At 37.9% G+C, this 19,419-nt stretch overlaps 1 protein-coding gene across 1 annotated transcript; it reads left to right on the forward strand.

Annotated features, from left to right (window-relative positions):
* Positions 1-1,900: 1,900 nt before the first annotated feature.
* Positions 1,901-3,496, forward strand: LOC108313009 (semenogelin-1-like). Its single transcript, XM_017541203.2, has 2 exons — positions 1,901-1,976; positions 2,220-3,496. The coding sequence occupies exons 1-2, from the start codon at positions 1,901-1,903 to the stop codon at positions 3,494-3,496; spliced, it is 1,353 nt and encodes a 450-aa protein (XP_017396692.2).
* The last annotated feature ends 15,923 nt before the right edge of the window (positions 3,497-19,419 follow it).

A 19,419-nucleotide genomic window follows, 5' to 3' on the forward strand; every position in this document is an offset into this window, starting at 1 on the left:
TTTGGTATTCTCCCAATCATGATACCATATCTAAGATGTATGCAGCACTATACCATTTTTATGCTTTCCAAATTACTGATTTCTGCTTTCATCTTTATCAATAGATTTCTTTTTTTATTTTGAAATTTTTTTTTCAAATTTCATTAAACCCAATCATGATGTGAGTATCATAATCACCGGTTATGCCTGGTTTGCATTTTCCTGGTTTGTTTTTGCAAATCGTGTGCCCCTTTGTTTTATCTGTATCCTTTGGACACTAGATTAGTTGAAAGTTTGATCTTGATGCATAAGTAAGATTAATATTTCAGACTCTTTTTTGTTGCAGTAATCTTGGAACAGAACAGCTCCTGGTATTTCCTTAAGGGAAGTGTAAGGAAGAGTACAGTGATTAGCAGGTACAGCAATCAATTTGTGTTCAGGAAAATTTTATTCTTCTCTTTTGGGGTCCCCGCCATAAGGAAATACTTACTGCCCTTAGGGTAAACAGATAAACGTGGTAAAATCTCAGAGTGGCTCATAGAGAAACCATGTAACTCACATGCTTTACGTTTGATGGCATAGCACTTTTTCCTACGGTTGATTTTTTCCTTCTCCCCTTCCATACAGCATTGCCTACAGGAAGGTTAAGACAGAATAATTGAAAATAAGCTTTCAAGCCATCCTTTCTCCAGAACCACCCTCCGTAGTGTTCTGGATGCATATAGGGTCACTGTTCAGATGTTGCTGCTTCTCCTGTGGTCTGCTCAGAACAAGGTCTTTTTCAGTCAGAGTAAAGAAAGTTTCCCTGGACTTTTCAGGAAGTTTTCACAATTGTAACAACAACAACAACAACAAAACTTGTGATTCTACCCAAGGTAAACATTTTAGCTTTAGGACCACTCTCAATACATTATTCAATCAATTGAAGGTGGCAAATATTTCTAACAGCCTGTTGGAGAGTTTACCAGTTTATTACAGAAGTATGAAATTCTTTTATTTAAAAAAATGTATTTTGCCATTTAGGTAGATATAATCAAATAATCCAGTTTGGAAACCAATGTTCTTACTTCTTTTTCCAACAGTTGTTTCTATCACCACAAAAAATATGTTAAATTTCTCTCATCCTTTCAAAAAAATCTCTGGAGTTATCTCACCCTCCGGATACAGCCTCAACTCTCATTCTAACCACGATATTGGACTTCTTGAGAAGGTTTCAGCTGGACTCCATCCTTCAATGGACAACCCAACACAACTGCATTAGTCTCTCATTAACATTACTAGCAGCAAGTAACATTAGAAAGCTTTTGACACGTCTGTCTTTATTGCGACGAACTTCACAGGTACATTTGACATTGGTGTACCTCATTTAATTGTTGAAACTTTTTTTCTTTGGCTTCCATAAATTTTCTTTCTCTTATGTGTCATTCTACTTTTATGATTGCTTCTTCTCAAGTAAAACAGAATGTGTCTTAGGATTATTTTAAAACAAGACAAAGTACAGAGTTATACCTAAAATTGGGTTTTTAAATTATTGCATCAGAAAGGAAACTCACATTTAGAATAAGAAGGCATTGTCAGCCCCCAATTACTTTTGTAACCTGAAGCTAGTCTCCTTCCTACTCTAGACTGAACTTCTTCTGTAAAATGCAAGCAATCTGGCATGATGACATACAAGGACTGATAAAATTTGCTGGGGATTGGGGAAGTAAAAAAATTGCCTTTGACGTTATGTCCCCGTACTATGTCCCTGGGGACTTTGACATTATCCCCCACTGAGCAGGGGTGAGGAAGGTGACATTTATTAATAAGCTATGAAAGGGCAGTGCCTTTTGAAATTTCAGCTCCACCCATGGTACGTCCACTCAAGGAAGATATAAACGAAGAGATCCACTCGGCTCTCAGACAAGGTTTTCCAAGCAAGATGAAGCCCATCATCTTCTTCGTGCTTTCCCTGCTCCTCATCCTGGAGAAGCAAGCAGCTGTGATGGGACAAAAAGGTGAGTGGAGAGGGTAAGCCTTGGGGAAAGCTGCTCAGGCAGAATGGCCTCTAAGGGTATTCAGGGTGCAGACAGTAGCCTATTCAGGCACAGATTCTTCTCGTTGAAGAGAATTGATTTTCTCCATCCAAAGCTTCAGGCTTTCTAGAAACATCAGTAGTTTGCTGGGAAAAGGTGGGACGTAGGCATTGCAAGGGAGCTTTGGAGACAATGAATGCATACATTTCTATTATCAATTACCAGGTGGACCAAAAGGCCGATTACCAGGTGAATCTTCCCAATTTCCACATGGACAAAAGGGCCTTCAGTATTTTGCACGAAAAGGCAAACAGCATGCTGAATCCAAAGGCAGCGTTTCTACTGAACACACATTTCATGTAGCTGTCCCTGATCGTGACCAGACCCGAAAAAGTAAGCAATATGACTTGAATGCCCAAAATAAAACGACAAAATCAGAAAAACATCCAGGTGGACGTCAAGAACCATTCAATCATAAGCAAGAAGGCAGAGGGCATGGTAAATCAAAAGGTGATTTTCATGTGGTAGTTATACACCATAAAGGAGGCCACGCTCCTCGTGGGACAAAAAATCCTTTTCAAGATCGGGGAAATAGCACATCTGGAAAGGGAAAATCCGGTCAAGATTCAAACACAAAAGAAAGGCTACTGGCTCCTGGACTAGGTAAAGAACAAGATTTAGTCTCTGGTGCACAAAAAAATAGAACACAAGGTGGATCCCAAAGCAGTCCCGTTCTCAAAACTGAAGATCCAGTACGTAACAAAAAACCTGAGACTCTAAATTCTCTTCCAAATAAAGGGAGTTCCCCAAATGTGAATGAAACGAAACAGAAACATTCAAGTAAAGTGCAAACCCCACTCTGTTCTGCACAAGAAGCCAGACTCCAACATGGATCCAAAGACGTTTTTTCTAAGAATCAAAACCAGACAAGAAATCCCAATCGAGATCAAGAGCGTGGCCCAAAAGCACATAACAGGTCCTGCCGATGTTCAAGTGCAGAAGAAAGACCACTTAATCATGGAGAAAAGGGCATACAGAAAGATGCATCCAAAGGCAGTACTTCTAACCAAACTGCAGATAAAATACATGACAAGCCTCCAAAACAGGTAACAACTCCTAGTCAAGGAGATGGCCATAGGGCAAATAAAATGTCATTCCCATCTTCAGCTGCAGAAGAAAGACGACCTAACCATGGAGAAAAGCATACACAGAAAGGTGTATCCAAAGTTAATACTTCTAGCAAAACTGAAGATAAAATAATTGCCAAGCCTCAAAAACAGATAACAACTCCTAGTCAAGATCAACGGTTTGGCCAAGACGCAAAAGGAAAGTCTGGCCAATCTGCAGATAGAGAAAAAGACCTAATCAGTCGTGACCAAAAAGGCAGACACCAAGAGGAATCCAGTAGAGCACATAATATTGTAATTATAGAGCACGAAGATAGCCGTGATCATCATTTGGCACAACATTATGATAAAAAACGAAACACACTTATCATTTAGCAACCATTTGAACATCTGGACCAATAACAAGGTAAGTTTGCTTTTCTTACCAAATAGGAGAGGTAACTGGCCCAAAGTTGGGGACTCTCCAGGATCACGGTAGGACTGGTAACCTTGTTCACATCAGTAGAAGTACTGTATTACAAGTGGTGGAAAGATGAGCACCATTTCCTGGTGAGTAGAGGACCTATTAGTAGCAGGAAAGGATGCTTGGACTATCACTGGGTCCTAGAATTCTTGTTTTTAATTGACTATTCTTCAATAATATTTTTGTACATGCCTGCTTGCTAAAGGTTTTTTTGAACATGCATTACGATATATGCATACTTCTCAGTTTATGGCATACACATCAATTCTTATACTTTAGTAAACCTCAATTTCTTTCTCAAATAGTATGAAATATTACAGCAGTTAATGTTTTCTTTATGCACACACATGAATGTTCTTGTATCCTGTTAGAGTTCATCTATGCTCCTTCGGAGACTACAAGCCCAAAGACTAGCAGTCTCCTTCAGAGACTACAAGCCCAAAGACTAGCAGTCCACTCTCTCATTATACAAGAAAGATATGAGTAGAAAGAAGGATTCCTGTTCAGATTGTGAAAAGGGAAGTGGAAAGGGAGGCACAGGAGATGGTGAGAGATCTCAGGTGCTAATGGACACTTGCAATATCAGGAGAGGAAAACTTTGACCCGGACTGGGGAGACGGTCCTTTCATGCTCCTTCGCAATAAGTAATGCTGTACCTCAAGAGAGGGAGGTAGCAGAAACAATGGTCCCAGCTGATAACTCTTGGCCTGGTATCCTCACGATCAGGGGGCTGGTGCAATTGGAGCTAAAGGAGACAAGGGTCCCATGCTCACCCTCACTCCCCACTACCCTCACATATCTGGTTGTCTTTTCTTTCTTTAGGTGTCACCTGACCTCAGTGAAGTCTGTGATGTTTCTGAGATCCAGACTCCCATGTGGTCCCAGATCCCTGGTCGATGGACAACACCAGCTGCTCATGCTTCCTTGCATTAGGCTTTCTAAACCTAGAGTCCTTCAAACTTCCAATAAAGAGATCATTTTCTGCTATATCTGCTTTTGGCTCCAGTGATCTCTGAATTCTTAGTGGCTCAAGGGACTGAGAACATTTCTGATCAAAATGATTTTGGAAGAAAAACATGGGATTTTTTGAAGCATTAGGGAGAATAACAATCAAAGCCACATTTCTAGATATATTGATAGAAATCCAACACTAAAAACGGGGTGTTATTACCCTGCCAGGCACACATCTACCTGGTGCCAACCCTTAAGTCTCTTGTGACCTCTGTACTAATAGGACCCCATAATCTAACAGAATCACAGAAAGAACAGAGAAAATGTATTGCCACAAGCCCTGGAAAAGTCTCTGATCTACTAGTGCCATGAATGTTCCACAAGTCCACAGCAGCGCATCCCTTCACTTAGCTTAAGAATAGTCATACTCCTTCAGCATTCATTTAGAAGCAATTACACCAAAGAGTGGTAGGTCAAGTCTCCACCACTTCAGCAAGAGTGAGCACATTTAAAAATGTCATCCCATTTATTTATTTTATTGCATTTTAGGTTTTGGGGTACATGTGAAGAACATGCAAGATTGTTGCATAGGTACACACGTGGCAGTGTGATAAATAAATGGGAAAAAACGATGAAGCATGTTTGGATTTTAAATTTGCTGTGAGAAATAATTTACAACATTGGACTTTCTCCCTTTAACAATAACTCATGTATTAACTGCTTCAATTATGATTTTTGGCTTCTTTTCATGCCAAGATGAAACACCAATGAATAAATACATTTGTTTCTCATTAAAAAAAAAATGTCATCTGTGGATGGAAAGACCAGAGGACTAGGCTAGAGTCTTGGGACAGGTGGTGTGTTAATAATACAAATGCTATTCCTTTTACATCTCTTTGCCCTCTATTCTAAGATGCTTCCAGGGAAAGCCAAACATCCAGGAGAAGAAGCCAACAGAGAGAAATAGGAAAACCACTAGCCTGGGAATAAGAAATCTGGATTCCATTCTAGCTCTGCTGTAAGAACTAGTATATCTTTAATTAAATATTTTCTCCCCCTCAAGCTTAAATCCCACATCTGCACCATGGAAAACTTTGACACAGTTAACTTCATAGTACATACTGACTCAATATTGTAGAGCTTCCTTAAAAAGAAAGAGAGAGAGAAGGAATGAGAGGGAGAAGAGAGAAAGAGAGGAGACAGAAAGAAAGGAAAGAAAGAAAGAGAAAGAGAAAGAAAGAAGAAAGAAGAAAGAAAGAAAGGAGGAAAAAAGAAAGAAAAAGAAAGAGAAGAGAGAAAGAAACAACCTTTTCTATGAGGTGTAAACATTGCCTGCATGTGTGTGATAAGAGACTTGTTCATAGTGTCTTAAGAATCCTGTCTCTCTCCACTGAATCCTTCCCAAGAGCACAGAGGCCCTGTCCTCAGTCACCTGCCTTATTTTACCAGCCCAGCAGTTAAAGAGGAGAGGCTATGATGGGCTTAGGGGCCTTAGCATTAGGAAAGCTAGAATTACCTGCTGCAGTCTGCTGAAGAGATTCTCTTCTCTATATGTGGAGAGACATATATTCAACAGTTTTCCTGACATATTGCTGATTGTGCAGGGAAGGAAACCTAAATTAACATGCAAATAAGCAAGAGAGCCAGAGTCATAAATGCTGTGTGCTGTGGCACAATTTGCATGAACCATGGTTCCCATGGCTTGCATAGTCTTGGGAAGTGGGGTCTCTGATGCAGAGTTCCTTCATCTTAATGCGGGGATAATAATAACCATCTTATAGAGGTGCTTAGAGATATTGAATAAGATTATCTCAGCCCCAGTGCTTAAAAAAGGTGCCAGAACAACAAATTTGGAAGTAATCATAATAAAACAATGTTTTATTATGTCTTCTTTGAAATGGAGGTGAGATACGTATAAAGAAAAGCACAGATCTTATGCATTTGCTTGAATGAGATTTGACAAACACATACATGTGATTGCACAATGCCTAGATGAACATGTGGAACATTCATCTTGCGTTATGCTCCTTTCAAATTCAGTCCCAGTCCTTTGGGGCAAATGTTATACTGACTTCTAGAAACTCATAACTCACCAGTTTTTAATCTCTATATAATGAAATCATGTAATAACATTACCTTTGGTGTCTGACTGTTATACAGTGTTTTTGAGATTCATTCTGTTTTGCATGTATCAGTAGTTCATTTTATTGTGGAATAGTATCCCATTGTTTGAGTCTCCACATTTGTTCTTCTATTCTGTTCCTTTGATGTATGTGTCTAAACTTATGCTAGTACCACACTGTCTTGACCCTGTTAGCTTTGTAGTAAGTGTTGAAATAAGGAAGTATGAGTCTTCTAAATTTGCACTCTTTTTCAAGATTGTGGTGGCTATTCTGGGTCCTATGCATTTACACATGAATTTTAGGATTAACATGTCAATTTCTACAAAAAGTCACCTGGAATTCTATAAGAATTCCATTGAGTTTTTAGATAAAATATGGAAAATTGTCTGCCTAGCAATATTGAGTCTTCAATCCACAAACATGGAATGGCTCTCTATTTTTATGTCTTCTTTAATTTCTTTGATCATGATTTGTTGTTTTAAGTGTACAAGTCTTGACATTATTTTCTTAAATGAATTCCTATGTATTTCATTATTTTTGATGCTATTGTAAATGGATTTTTTTCATGATGCAATTGAGAGGTATAGGTTGATATTTTGTCCTGCACCTTGATGAGTTTATTAGCTCTAATAATCTTTTGGGGTTATGTAGATTCTTATACGTTTTCTACATATGCCATCATGTCAGTATTTCATGTATGGGAAGCCTAATGGTGACAAACATGAAGTATTTATATATCTGGGAGTGTCTTAATTTTTCCCTAACTTGTGAAGGATAGATTTGCCAAGATACAGAATTCTTGGTATATAGATATTTCTTTCATCACTTTTAATATGTTCTCTTACTATCTTCTGGTTTGCATGGTTCTAATGATAAATCAGCTGTTAAGTTTATTTATTAGTCATTTTGAGTTACTTATCTCTTGCTGCTTCCAAGAATTTCTCTTTGTCTTTGTCATTGATGTATCCTTAGGGTTTGTTTTTTTTTTTCGGTTATTGTAAATGGGATCGACTTGCTTGAAAAAAGCAGAGTTTTACATTTGTGAGTACAGGTTGAGAATCCCTAACCAAGAAACAAAATCCAAAATACTCCAAAATCCTTAAGTCTTTGAGAGCCAACATGAAGTCACAAGTGGAAAACATCACCCCTGATTTCATGTGATTGGTCTCACTCAAAATGCAGGTTCAAAATAATGAAAATGACACTATGAACCCCACAGAAAAACTGCCTGTAGACGACATGGTGAAAATACGTGATGGGTTTATTAGCAGCATGCATTCGGAAGGACAAAAGTCATGTCAGTTAAAAAATTCAAAGAGGGATTTCTAGGACAAAAGAGACAGGTGACTCTGGAAAAAAAAACGTTTCTTAAATTATCCAGCACAATATCTCTTTATCCTTAGAGGACTGATTTTCTGGTCCCTCAACTATTTCTGATGTCTCTTCTAACCTTAAAAAAATAAAATATGGACTGCAATAACCTTTTAATCAAAACACAGCATCGTAGGTGGAGATCAAAACCTGCTACTATGTCGTTGCTGATGATTAACAGCTGATTCAGATATTCTAGTTGTGCTACTGTGCTGCTTAAACACTCTGAACACATTATTTTCACTGTATTAATGGTATGCCAAATTTTTAACTGTTAAGTACTTATGTGTAAAAAACTGTAAGAATTAATTGCTTCATGGTAGCATATAATTGAGAGTCAGGAAGGATGGTGATGTTAAATGACCACAAAGTGGTCACATGTGTGGCTGAGATAGTGACAGCTTTCCTTCTGTTGGCTCAATGTACACAACCTTTGTTTCGTGCAGGAAACCACTAAAAATATTCTATGTATATAAGGTGTATGCGATACATAAATAAATTTTGCATTTGCACTTGGGTCCCATCCCCAAGATACATCATTATACGTTTGAAAAGATTTTTTTAAATCTGAAAAATCTAAAACACTTCTGCTCCAAAGCTTGTTACATAATGGATACTCAACATGTAATTCTCACTTACTTTTATGGAAGAGCAGATTTTACTCTGCCATTGTGAAAGTAGTTCCTCTGTTGCAATTACAGAGACTTGCTATCAAATTAAATAGGTGAACTTTTAATTCTATGTCCTTATTTTCTCTTTTATCATGAAGAGACAAGTGATTTTTTTCACATTTTCTATGGCCAATACAGAGATAATCATACCAGCTCCCCCTGTATTCTATTAATGAGAAGTATTCTATTGACTTAATTTTAAATGTTAAAATAACCATACATTGTTGACATAAAATCTTACTTGTGCATGATGTATAACCATTTTTATATATGAAAATATTCACTTAGTAATATTTTGTTCAGGACTTTTGCCTTAATGTTTACGGCAAGATTGGCACATTGTTTTCCTTTCATGTAATATCCCTGTCATATTTTGTTACCACAAAATTGCAGCGATATTAAACTGTTTTGGAAGTAGAATCATCCTGTGTTAATGTGTAGGCTAAAACAAACATCTTGAGAATAAAAGTGCCAACACTTTAAGATTTTGGCGTATTAAGCCCATTGGAAAGGATTTTGCTTTTGGAAATTTGGACTGGAACTCAGTGAGCACATGCCACATCAGAGCTAGAAAAGAGCAGCAGAGTTGAACAACATAAACATGCAAGGTATAGAGGTAGCCTGAAGGTTGTGCTAGAAGAAAGGTGTTAAATATAGTGCCCGCTCCATAGAGCTTTTTCCTCGTCATCGCTCTTTCATATCAGGTCCCAATTCTCCCACGTTCATTAGTAAACCTATTTCTTACCATTGCTAAAATCTTATATGCTCTTAGCTACCAAGCAAGTGGAACAGAGAGAGGAGCATAGAGACAGCATGAAGATTTATTTGGCCTGGAGTCAACATTCCAAAATGGCCTCAAGATGGAGTTTTGACTTTATCAATTAATTAAGTTTTTACACATAAGTGGAAACATTAAGACATGAATTAAAGGAGACAATTTTTTTTCACAAGTTAAACTTGACGCCTACGGTGCACAAAAAAAAGTTTTTCATAAATCTAGAAATTATCTTGTGACTTGCACATTATCTTGCTTTGTCTTTGTGTCTTGTGTGTTTTAATGTTAATGTGGTAAAAGTAAACACCTCAAATGCTTAGAGAGGTAGGTTTCAATTATTCCGGATACACAGTGGGAAGAGGGGAGCTGGTCAGACCTGATGCACCCTCCGGGAAAGACAATGGCGTTCTATTGCCTCAAAATCTGCTGGATAAAGTAAGAGTGATGAAGAGCCAGAATAGTCCTGCAACACCCTGAAGAGAGGCAGTCCATGAGGGCTCTCCAAGTTACACCCCAGTTGTTTCATGTTGTCTCTTCCGGGAGATGAAGGGAAACAGATGGTGCTTCCGGGTCAAGCGGAGAAACCCCCTGACCTCCAGTCCCGTGAGCCACAGCGCCGTCTGTTCGCGGGGCCCCACCAGAGCTGACACAGACAGGTCCAGCCTCCAGGTGCCCCCACACCGTTTTCTTGCATTATGAAGCTGAGCAGCCTCACTCTACTCTCTGTGACCATCCTCCTTTGCTTCTGCATGGCCCGGCCTCGAATCCTGAGGAGTGTGGGTAGGGCGTTGGCGACCCAGGATGCTGTTGGGGTTGGGAGCGTTTCCTCTGAGGAGTCCATGGTGTGACCTGGCCCTAACGCCTGGAAATCACACTTTGGTGCCCACTCACCCTGTGGCTTTTTTATTTTTTGATGAAGTCTCGCTCTGTCGCCCACGCTGGAGTGCAGTGGCGCGATCTCAGCTCATTGCAACCTCTGCCCCCTGGATTCAAGCGATTCTCCTGCCTCAGCCTCCTGACCTATGGCATTTTTTCCAGCTACACAGAAACCGGGATATTGCCCAGAGTTTGATCTTGAGTGCCCCTTCACCCTCTTACCTACATGCCGGCGCGATAAGAGTTGCAAGGGGGACAAGAAGTGTTGCTACTACAACTGTCGGCGTCGGTGTATGGAGCCCTGGTGGGTTCTGGATTGAGGTGAGGAGCCCTAGATCTGCCGTTCTTCATGTTGCCCCTAAATCTGCCTTTAGCAATCCTTGTGAGCTGAGTTTTTAGGTAGGGTGGGTCTACAGATTTGCCTCTCAAAAGTGAAGGAGGACGCTCAACAGACTTGTTTGCTCAGATATGCACCTTCCATTTCACATAACGGGCATTACTCTTCTCCTCTCTATAATGTCGACATTTCAACAAGATTATCTCTAAGGTACTCAATAGTTACTAGATTTTATTATTCATTTTCAAATCCTTTTTCTTACAGTTTACGATCATGAAACACCTTCCTCTTTACATTTGCATTGTGAGGTAAGAGTTTATAATTTCGAATTTCCTTAGGATGCCTTAACTAGAATCCCTGATCCCCAGTCCCTGACTCCTTGGCAGCACATGCCAGTGTTGTTGTGAGGGGAATACCTAACAGGAATCACACCACAGTGTCCCTGGGACAAAAAACCATGTGCCCTGTACATTTTGCACCTTCCTATATCTCTGGTTTTCTGTTCTCTCCCAAGGTGGAAATCCTTCTTAACCAGGACTGAGGAGACACAGGTGCTACAGGCTCAGACTGGGATAACTGGTCTCCATGTCATCCACAGTTGCTCAGGCCCAGGACTTCCTTTTAGCAAGAGTTAAATGTTTCTTACCATGATAACAAGAGAAAGAATAAAGTGTTATGTATTTAAAACTCCATGAAAATCTGTAAGTCTGCTGGATTGATCTCTTGCTCTCTCTCTCTACTCAGCCATGTTGCACAATCCCTTAGGAACTGTAAAAAGGACACAGTTACTGTTTCATATTTAGTTTCATCAATTCCTGCAATTGTGTTTTTCTGATATATTTGTCTCTTTCAGGATCTCCTGACACTCAGATTCTCTGTTGGTCAGATTCCAAATGCATTTTGGAGTTAAATTCTGTTTGCATCCTATGAATGGCACACCGACTAATCCTGTAATGGAAGAGCAAGCCAGTTTTTCTGGTACTACTGCTGGTGGCCTTTCCAAGTGTTGGAGTAGTATGATCTGCGATTGGATTTGGAACTTAGGCTTGGAAATTGAGCAAGATGGACTTTAGATCTAGGTACTTTCATTCCTAAAAATTGGGCCACCATAAATTAAGAGAACAAAATCCCTGTGGTTCAGCTTACCTCCCTTGAGTCTTTGCTTGGGGGCTGGGCCCTAGATCTATCTAATAATGAAGTGTAATTAGCCATGAATATTCCAAATTTATAACTCTGTGCCTCATTCTTCCTTAACTCCCACAAAGGTAGCAGAGGTCTGGAAAAGTGATTTTCCAACATTTTGTTTATCTCTGACAACATTTTGAAAAACTTTTTCTCAAGCATGTTTCAAATTGACATCTAATATTATTATCATCATTGCATAGTTTCAAGAGATAAAAATTTAGGTATATGATAAATGTCATTTAAATCAAGTGGGTATCTTACTCTCCGTAATGTTTTCTAACGGAATCTAATTACAATGTTCATTTGTTAGTAACATCTATTAGGAAAGAAAAAAATGTCCTTTCTTTTCATTATTTTCATCCTCATCTCTACTAATTTCCTATCATTTCCTCAACTATTCAAACCAAAACTATAGTTAGCTAGTTTGGAACCTCTGAAAAGCAGTTGCCTATACAAGATAAGATAATCAAGAGTGTATAGGGAACAATGTCTGTGAAGGGAAATGGCAGGTAGCCCAAGTGGCAAGAACAACATCAGAATATAATCCAGGACTGACTGCTCTGAGGAAGGAGAAAAGAAAGGAGGCTTGTGGAGGAAGAGACTCAGAATGAAGTACAGCACTGACAAATGCTGAAAGACAAGGCTTGAACTAGTCACCCATCAGAGGAGACCCATGTCTCAAAATGGGCTTGCCTTAGTATTCAAGCAGCAATCAGTCATTGGCTGGGATCAACCTGAGGGAAGCATGACCTCTGCACAGACATGGTGGCAGATGAAGAGAGCAGTAGCTGGGGGTGTCCGTCAATTACTCACCTCAAAGCAGTAGGAGATCTGAGTGATGCATTTTCATGCCTACCATTGTCCTCTGCCTTGTGCTACACAGTTACTTCTCCAGGTATGGTAATGAAGGCTGATTAATGTCAACTTGTTGAGTTTTCTTCTTTTTGGATGTCCAGTGTCTTGTCCATCATCAATGATTCCTGGTGGTTGTTAATGTGTAATACACAGATCTTTACAGGAAGTGTTCATCTGTCCTCTTGTCCTGCTCTAGACATCCTTGCTCTTGGTTGCCCAGTTTTGTGCTTTATAAGCCCTTGCTTTAAAACTTAGGTTTTAATATTATTTAGGTATGACATGGCCAACACATTAGGAGGTGACTGCCATTGAAAAGAGTGTTTGTTGTACTAACAAATCTCAAGAGGAAAAACACACCATGCTATGGAGGAGGTCCACATGGGAAGCACATTAGTCAGTCAGGAAGCAGAGGGGGAGAATAATGAAAGAAATTGCAGATGACACAAACAAATGGAAAACTATCCCATAATCATGGGTTGGAATAGTCGATATCATTAAAATGACCATACTACCTAGAGCAAGCTACAGGTCCAACACCATCCCTATCAAAATACCAACATAATTCTTCACAGAATTAGAAAAAAGAATTCTAAAGTTCACCTGGACCCAAAAAGGAGCCCAAATCACCAAAGCAATCCTAAGCAAAAAGAACAGATCTAGAAGCATCACATTACCTGACTTCAAATTATACTGCACGTCTATAGTAACTAAAACAGCGTGGGACCAGTACAAAAATGAACGCATAGATCAGTGGAACAGAATGGAGAATGCAGAAATAAAGCCACATACCTGCAATTGACTGATCTTCAACAAAGCTATCAAAAATTAACAATAGGATAAAGACTTCCTATTCAATAAATGGTGCTGGGAAAATTGGCTAGCTATAATCAGAAGATTGAAACTGGACCCCTATTTCTCACCATATACAAGACTCAACCCAAGATGGGTTAAAGACTTAACTGTAACACCTGAAATTATAGAAATCCCAGGGGGAAAAAAACCCTAGAGAAAATTCTTCTGGACATTTGCCTAGGCAAAGAATTAATGGTGAAGCCACAAAAAGCAAATGCAATGAGCCCCAAAACAGAGCACAGCAAAAGAAATCATCAGCAGATTTACCAGAAGCCTGCATAATGAGAGAAAGTATTTGCTAATTATGCATCTGACAAAGTACTAGTAGCCAGAATCTACAAGGAATCCAACTCAAAAAGAAAGAAACAACACCATTGAAAACTTAGCAAAGGACATTAACAGGCATTTCTCAAAAGAAGAAATACCAACAAACACATGAAAAAATGTTCAAAATCATTAATCATCAGAAAAATACAAATTAAAACCTCAATGAGATATCATCTTACAGTAGTCTGAATGCCTATTATACAAAAGTTTGGGAGCACTACACAATGGGGTCAGTTGGGGGGAAATAGGGGAGGGACGGTGGGGGGTGGGAAGCTGGGGAGAGATAGCAAGGGGAGAAATTCCAGATGTAGGTGATGGGGAGGAAGGCAGCAAATCACATTGCCACGTGTGTTCCTATGCAACAATTTTGCATGTTCTTCACATGTACCCCCAAACCTAAAATGCAATAAAACAAATAAATGGGGGAAAAAAAACAGATGTTAATGTGAATGTACAGAAAAGGGAATAGTAATACATTATTGGTGGGAATGTAAATTAATTCAACCTCTATGGAAAACAGTATGGAGATTTCTCAAGTAGCTAAAAATAGAACTGTAAGTCGAGTCAACAGTCTCACTACTGGCTTCTACCCAAAGGAAAATAAATCATTATATTAAAAAAGACACCTGCATTCCTATGTTCATCCCAGCACTATTTACAACAGCAAGGGCAAAGTCATAGAACTAACCTACAAGTCATCAACCATTGACTGGATAACAAAAATGTGGTATATACACCATGGAATAATGTGCAGTCATTAAAAATAATGAAACCATGTCTCTTGTAACAACACAGATAGAGCTAGCATGGACTGAATCTCCCTCAGATCCCTCAGAAGGAACCAATCTTGCTGACACTTTGATTTGGGACTTCAAGGCCTCAGGACTGTGAGATAATAAATTACTTTTTTTCATCTTTATGGAACATTGTTAAAGCAGCCCAAGGTAAGTATTCCATGGCAATACAGTCATCCTTCTCTTAAGTGTTTGTCTGAACAGCATGATATATTATGTCCACACAAAAACCTGAATGAAAATATGTATAGCAGCTTTATATGTATTTACCAAAGACTAAAAGCCACTGTGATGGCCTTTTCTAAGTGACTGGATGAAATAAAAGACCATTTACTGACAAAATAGAAATCACCTAGTAAACCAAAAAAAGGATATAGCAAACCTATGAAGATGTATTGCTAAGTGAGAGAAAGTAATCTCCTAAGGCTCCATATTGTACAATCCAATTATATGTCTTTTTGAAAAAGGCAAAACAATGGAGAAAGTAAAAATATCAGCATTTTTGTTATGGGTTTAGGGAAGGAAAGGAAGATGGACAGATGAAGCACAGATCATTTTAAGGGCAATAAAATATTTCTGGTGATAATAACAGCTATGTGACATTATATATTTATCAAAATCCATAGAACTGTTTGCCACAAGACTAAATCTTCATATAAACTACAGACTTTTATTTTATTTTTATTTTATTTACTTATTTATTTTGAGAAAGAGTTTCGCTCTTGTTGCCGAGGCTGGAGTGCAATGGTGCAATCTTGGCTCACCACAACCTCCGCCTCCTGAATTTAAGTGATTCTCCTGCCTCAGCCTCTTGAGTAGCTGGGATTACAGGCATGTGCCACCATACCCAGCTAATTTTTTTATTTTTTTAATTTTTAGTAGAGATGGAGTTTCTTCATGTTGGTCAGGCTGGTCTCAAACTCCTGATCTCAGGTGATCCCCCTGCCTTGGCCTCCCAAAGTGCTGGGATTACAGGTATGAGCCACCGCACCTGGCCAACTATAGACCTTTAAAATACGGCATATAGAAAACATAGCAGAGTGGCAGAAGAAGTCCTTCCTATCAGTAATTACTTTAAATGTAAATGATTAAAAACCTCCTATTAAGAGGCAGTGATTGCAAAAGAATAAAAAACCTGATTCAACTATATATGTCTATAAGGGTTTCACTTTTGTGCCAAATACTCAAATAAGGAGAAAGAAAGGAATGAAAGAATATATCCTATGCAAATAGAGGCAATTAGAGGGATGGAGTGCCTACACAAACATCAGACAACATACAATTTCAGGAAAAAACTGTCATAAGAGGCAAAGAAGGACATTATGTGTAAATAAAAGGGGCCATAGAACTATGCACACCTAACATCAGATTCCTAAGTTTATGAAGCAAAAACTGATAGAACAAAAGGAGAAATAATTGTTTCTACAAGAGTAGTTAGGGACCTCCTACCACTTTTCAATAATAGAAGAATTTAGACATAAAACCAATAAGAAAATAGAGGTTTTGAACAACACTGTAAATAAAATAAACTTAATTGATTTAAAAAGGACATTTTACCTTAAAACAGCAAAATGCTCATTTCTTTTTCTCAAGTGCACATGCACGGTTCTCCAGGGTAGTCCATATGTTAGGTCATGTAACAAGTCTCAATGAATTTAAAAGATTGACTTTATATGAAGTATCTTCTCTAATCACAATGGAATGGAACTAAAAATCAATAACAGATGGAAACTAGAAACTTCACGATGATGTGACTAGTAAATGACATACTTTTAAACCTTCAATTTTCTGTTCATCTTCCCTTCATTCTGTTCATCCTCTCTGTCTCCCCTAAACCCATGGCAACCATGAATCTTCTTATTGTCTCCAAAATTTTGCCTTTTTTTCAGAAAGACGTATAGTTGTATTATATAATATGTAGATTAGTCGAAGGAGACATTACAAGTGAGATTACAAAATACCTTGGGATACATGAAAATGAAAACACAGCATATCAACTAATCCAAAAGGTGGTACTTTGAAAAGCTTAGTACAATATGGTACTCAATACTGAAAGGATAAAATTTTTTCTGTAAGATCAGGAACAAGACAGGGGTGCAGCTATTGTCATTTCTACTCATGTTGTACTTGGAGTTCTAGACAAAGTAAGCAAGAAATAGAAATAAAATCCATTTAAATTTAAAAGGAATCAGTAAAACCGTCTTTATTAGCAGACAACATATAGTATGCAAAAAAGTTCAATGCATCCACCAAGAAGCCATGAAACCTAATAAATGAAAGCAGCAATATTGCTGAATGCATGCTTAACACATAACAATCAGTTGTATTTCTGTACACCAATGATGAATAATCCAAAAATAAAATTCACAAAACGTTCTATTTAGAATGTCATAAAAAAATAAAAAATAATCAATGACTTGTAAGTCATACATTTCCCAAAGGCAGTGAAGACCTAAATAAATAAATGTAGAGTGTGTATTCATGAAATAAGAAGCTATCTTTTAAATGGCATGCTACCCAAACAGGTCATTAGATCAGTGCAATTCTTATCAAGAACATAGTTGGAAGACTCACATTTTACAATTTCAAAAATTACCACAAAGCTACAGTACTCAAAACAGTGTGGTACTGCCATAAGGATAGACATATACGGTAGTCCTCCCTTAGCTGTGGTTTCATTTTCTAAGGTTTCAGTTGTGCATGGCCAACTCTGGTCCTAAAATACTAAATAGAAATCCTGAAATAAGCAATTGATAAATTTTAAATTGTACACTGTTCTGGGTAGTGTGATGCAAAGACTGCCACATCCTGCTTCAACATACTATCTGAAAAAGAAGTTATGAAAATAATCCCAGTTACAAAAGCATCAAATATAATAAAATACTTAGAAATAAATTTAATCAAGGTGGTGAAAGATCTTTGCCTTAAAGTTTTTTTAAATGTAGGTAGGGCTTTTTTTTTTTTTTTTTTTTTAACTTTAGTAAGAACACTTAACATGGGATCTACTCTGAATGAATTTTTAAGTGTACAATACAGCATTTTTGGACTATAGGCACAATGTTTGTATCAGATCTCTAAAATTTATTCATCTTGTATAGCTGAAAAGTTTTATCCATTTTAAAATGTGGTTAATTATATCAATGTCCTTGAAGAGTTATCTTTGCTTCTCTATTCTGCCAATTTTTAACTTTCTTCTGTTTTTATTTTCAAAGTATATTTTTACTTTTAAATTGATTTTTCTTTTAGATCTGTCTTTAAAATAATGAGATAATGAGAATAACCAATTATTTTCTCCCAAAGTGTGAGCCAGTTATCTCAGTATTGTTAGATATTTTATTCTTCAAGATTGAAATTTCACCATTATCACATGCTAAATTCTCATTTATATTTAATTTATAATTTGTATTAATTTTTTATTTTAATGTTTTATTTGTTTATAATATTTTATTTAAAATGTTTCCAACACATGTACTGCACTCTTCAAATCACAGACATACTTAAGGTTACATAATCCCCACCCTCTCGGGATAATTTGGTGTCACTATTTTCCTGACAAATCAAGTGTTTATATTTCCAGATAATGTTTCAGTTGATTTTCCAATTAAAAGAAAAATACCTATTGATTATTTAATTGCTATTACACTCATAAGTAGAGTACTATTTCTTCATAAGTGAGAAAAATATCTCTGACATTTTTCCCTCATATGGCTTTTAATTTTGTTTTTAAAATTTTATTAAATTAATGCCAGTTTTTAACCTTATATTTAAACATTTACAAAAAGATATCACTTACATTAAGTTGTTGGTTTGAATTTTGCATCAATGTAAAATTCACCCACTGCATCCTTGACACTTTCACATTGAATTGTCTTTTCCTTACAGTAATTCTGACACATTCATTGATACACTTGTTTTGTCAGCTCTTGCCTGGTATTATTTCTTCTTCTTTAGTTTCAACCTTCCTGGTTCATATTGTTTCAGGGTGATTTCTGGCCCACAAAACATAAGTCAATTTAAAGTGTTTTAAAATTTTTTTATTATTACACTTTAAGTTCTGGGGTACATGTGCAGAACGTGCAGGTTTGTTACTTAGGTATACATGTATACACATGCCATGGTGGTTTGCTGCATCCATCCCCCCATCACCTACATTAGGTATTTCTCCTAATGTTATCCCTCCCCAATCCCCCCATCCCCTGTTATTCCTCCCGTAGCCCCCAGTCCCCCTACAGGCCCCAGTGTGTGATGTTCCCCTCCCTGTGTCCATGTGTTCTCATTGTTCAACACCCACTTATGAGTGAGAATATGTGGCGTTTTGTTTTCTGTTCTTGTGCCAGTTTGCTGAGAATGATGGTTTCCAGTTACATCCATGTCCCTGGGAAGGACATGAACTCATCCTTTTTTATGGCTGCATAATATTCCACGATGTATATGTGCCACATTTTCTTTATCCAGTCTATCATCAATGGGCATTTGGGTGGGTTCCAAGCCTTTGCTACTGTAAACAGTGCTGCAACAAACATACGTGTGCATGTGTCTTTATAATAGAACGATTTATAGTCCTTTGGGAGTAATGGGATTGCTGGGTCAAATGGTATTTCTATTTCTAGATCCTTGAGGAGTCGCCACACTGTCTTAAAGGCACTGGTGTGGGCCTGGTGGAATGGAGATCCAGCCCCGTTAAGGAAGAAGTGCAGTGGCTAATGGACTCCACAGGA

Source organism: Cebus imitator, unplaced genomic scaffold (assembly GCF_001604975.1).
Source record: "Cebus imitator isolate Cc_AM_T3 unplaced genomic scaffold, Cebus_imitator-1.0 Scaffold132, whole genome shotgun sequence".
Lineage (NCBI taxonomy): Eukaryota > Metazoa > Chordata > Mammalia > Primates > Cebidae > Cebus > Cebus imitator.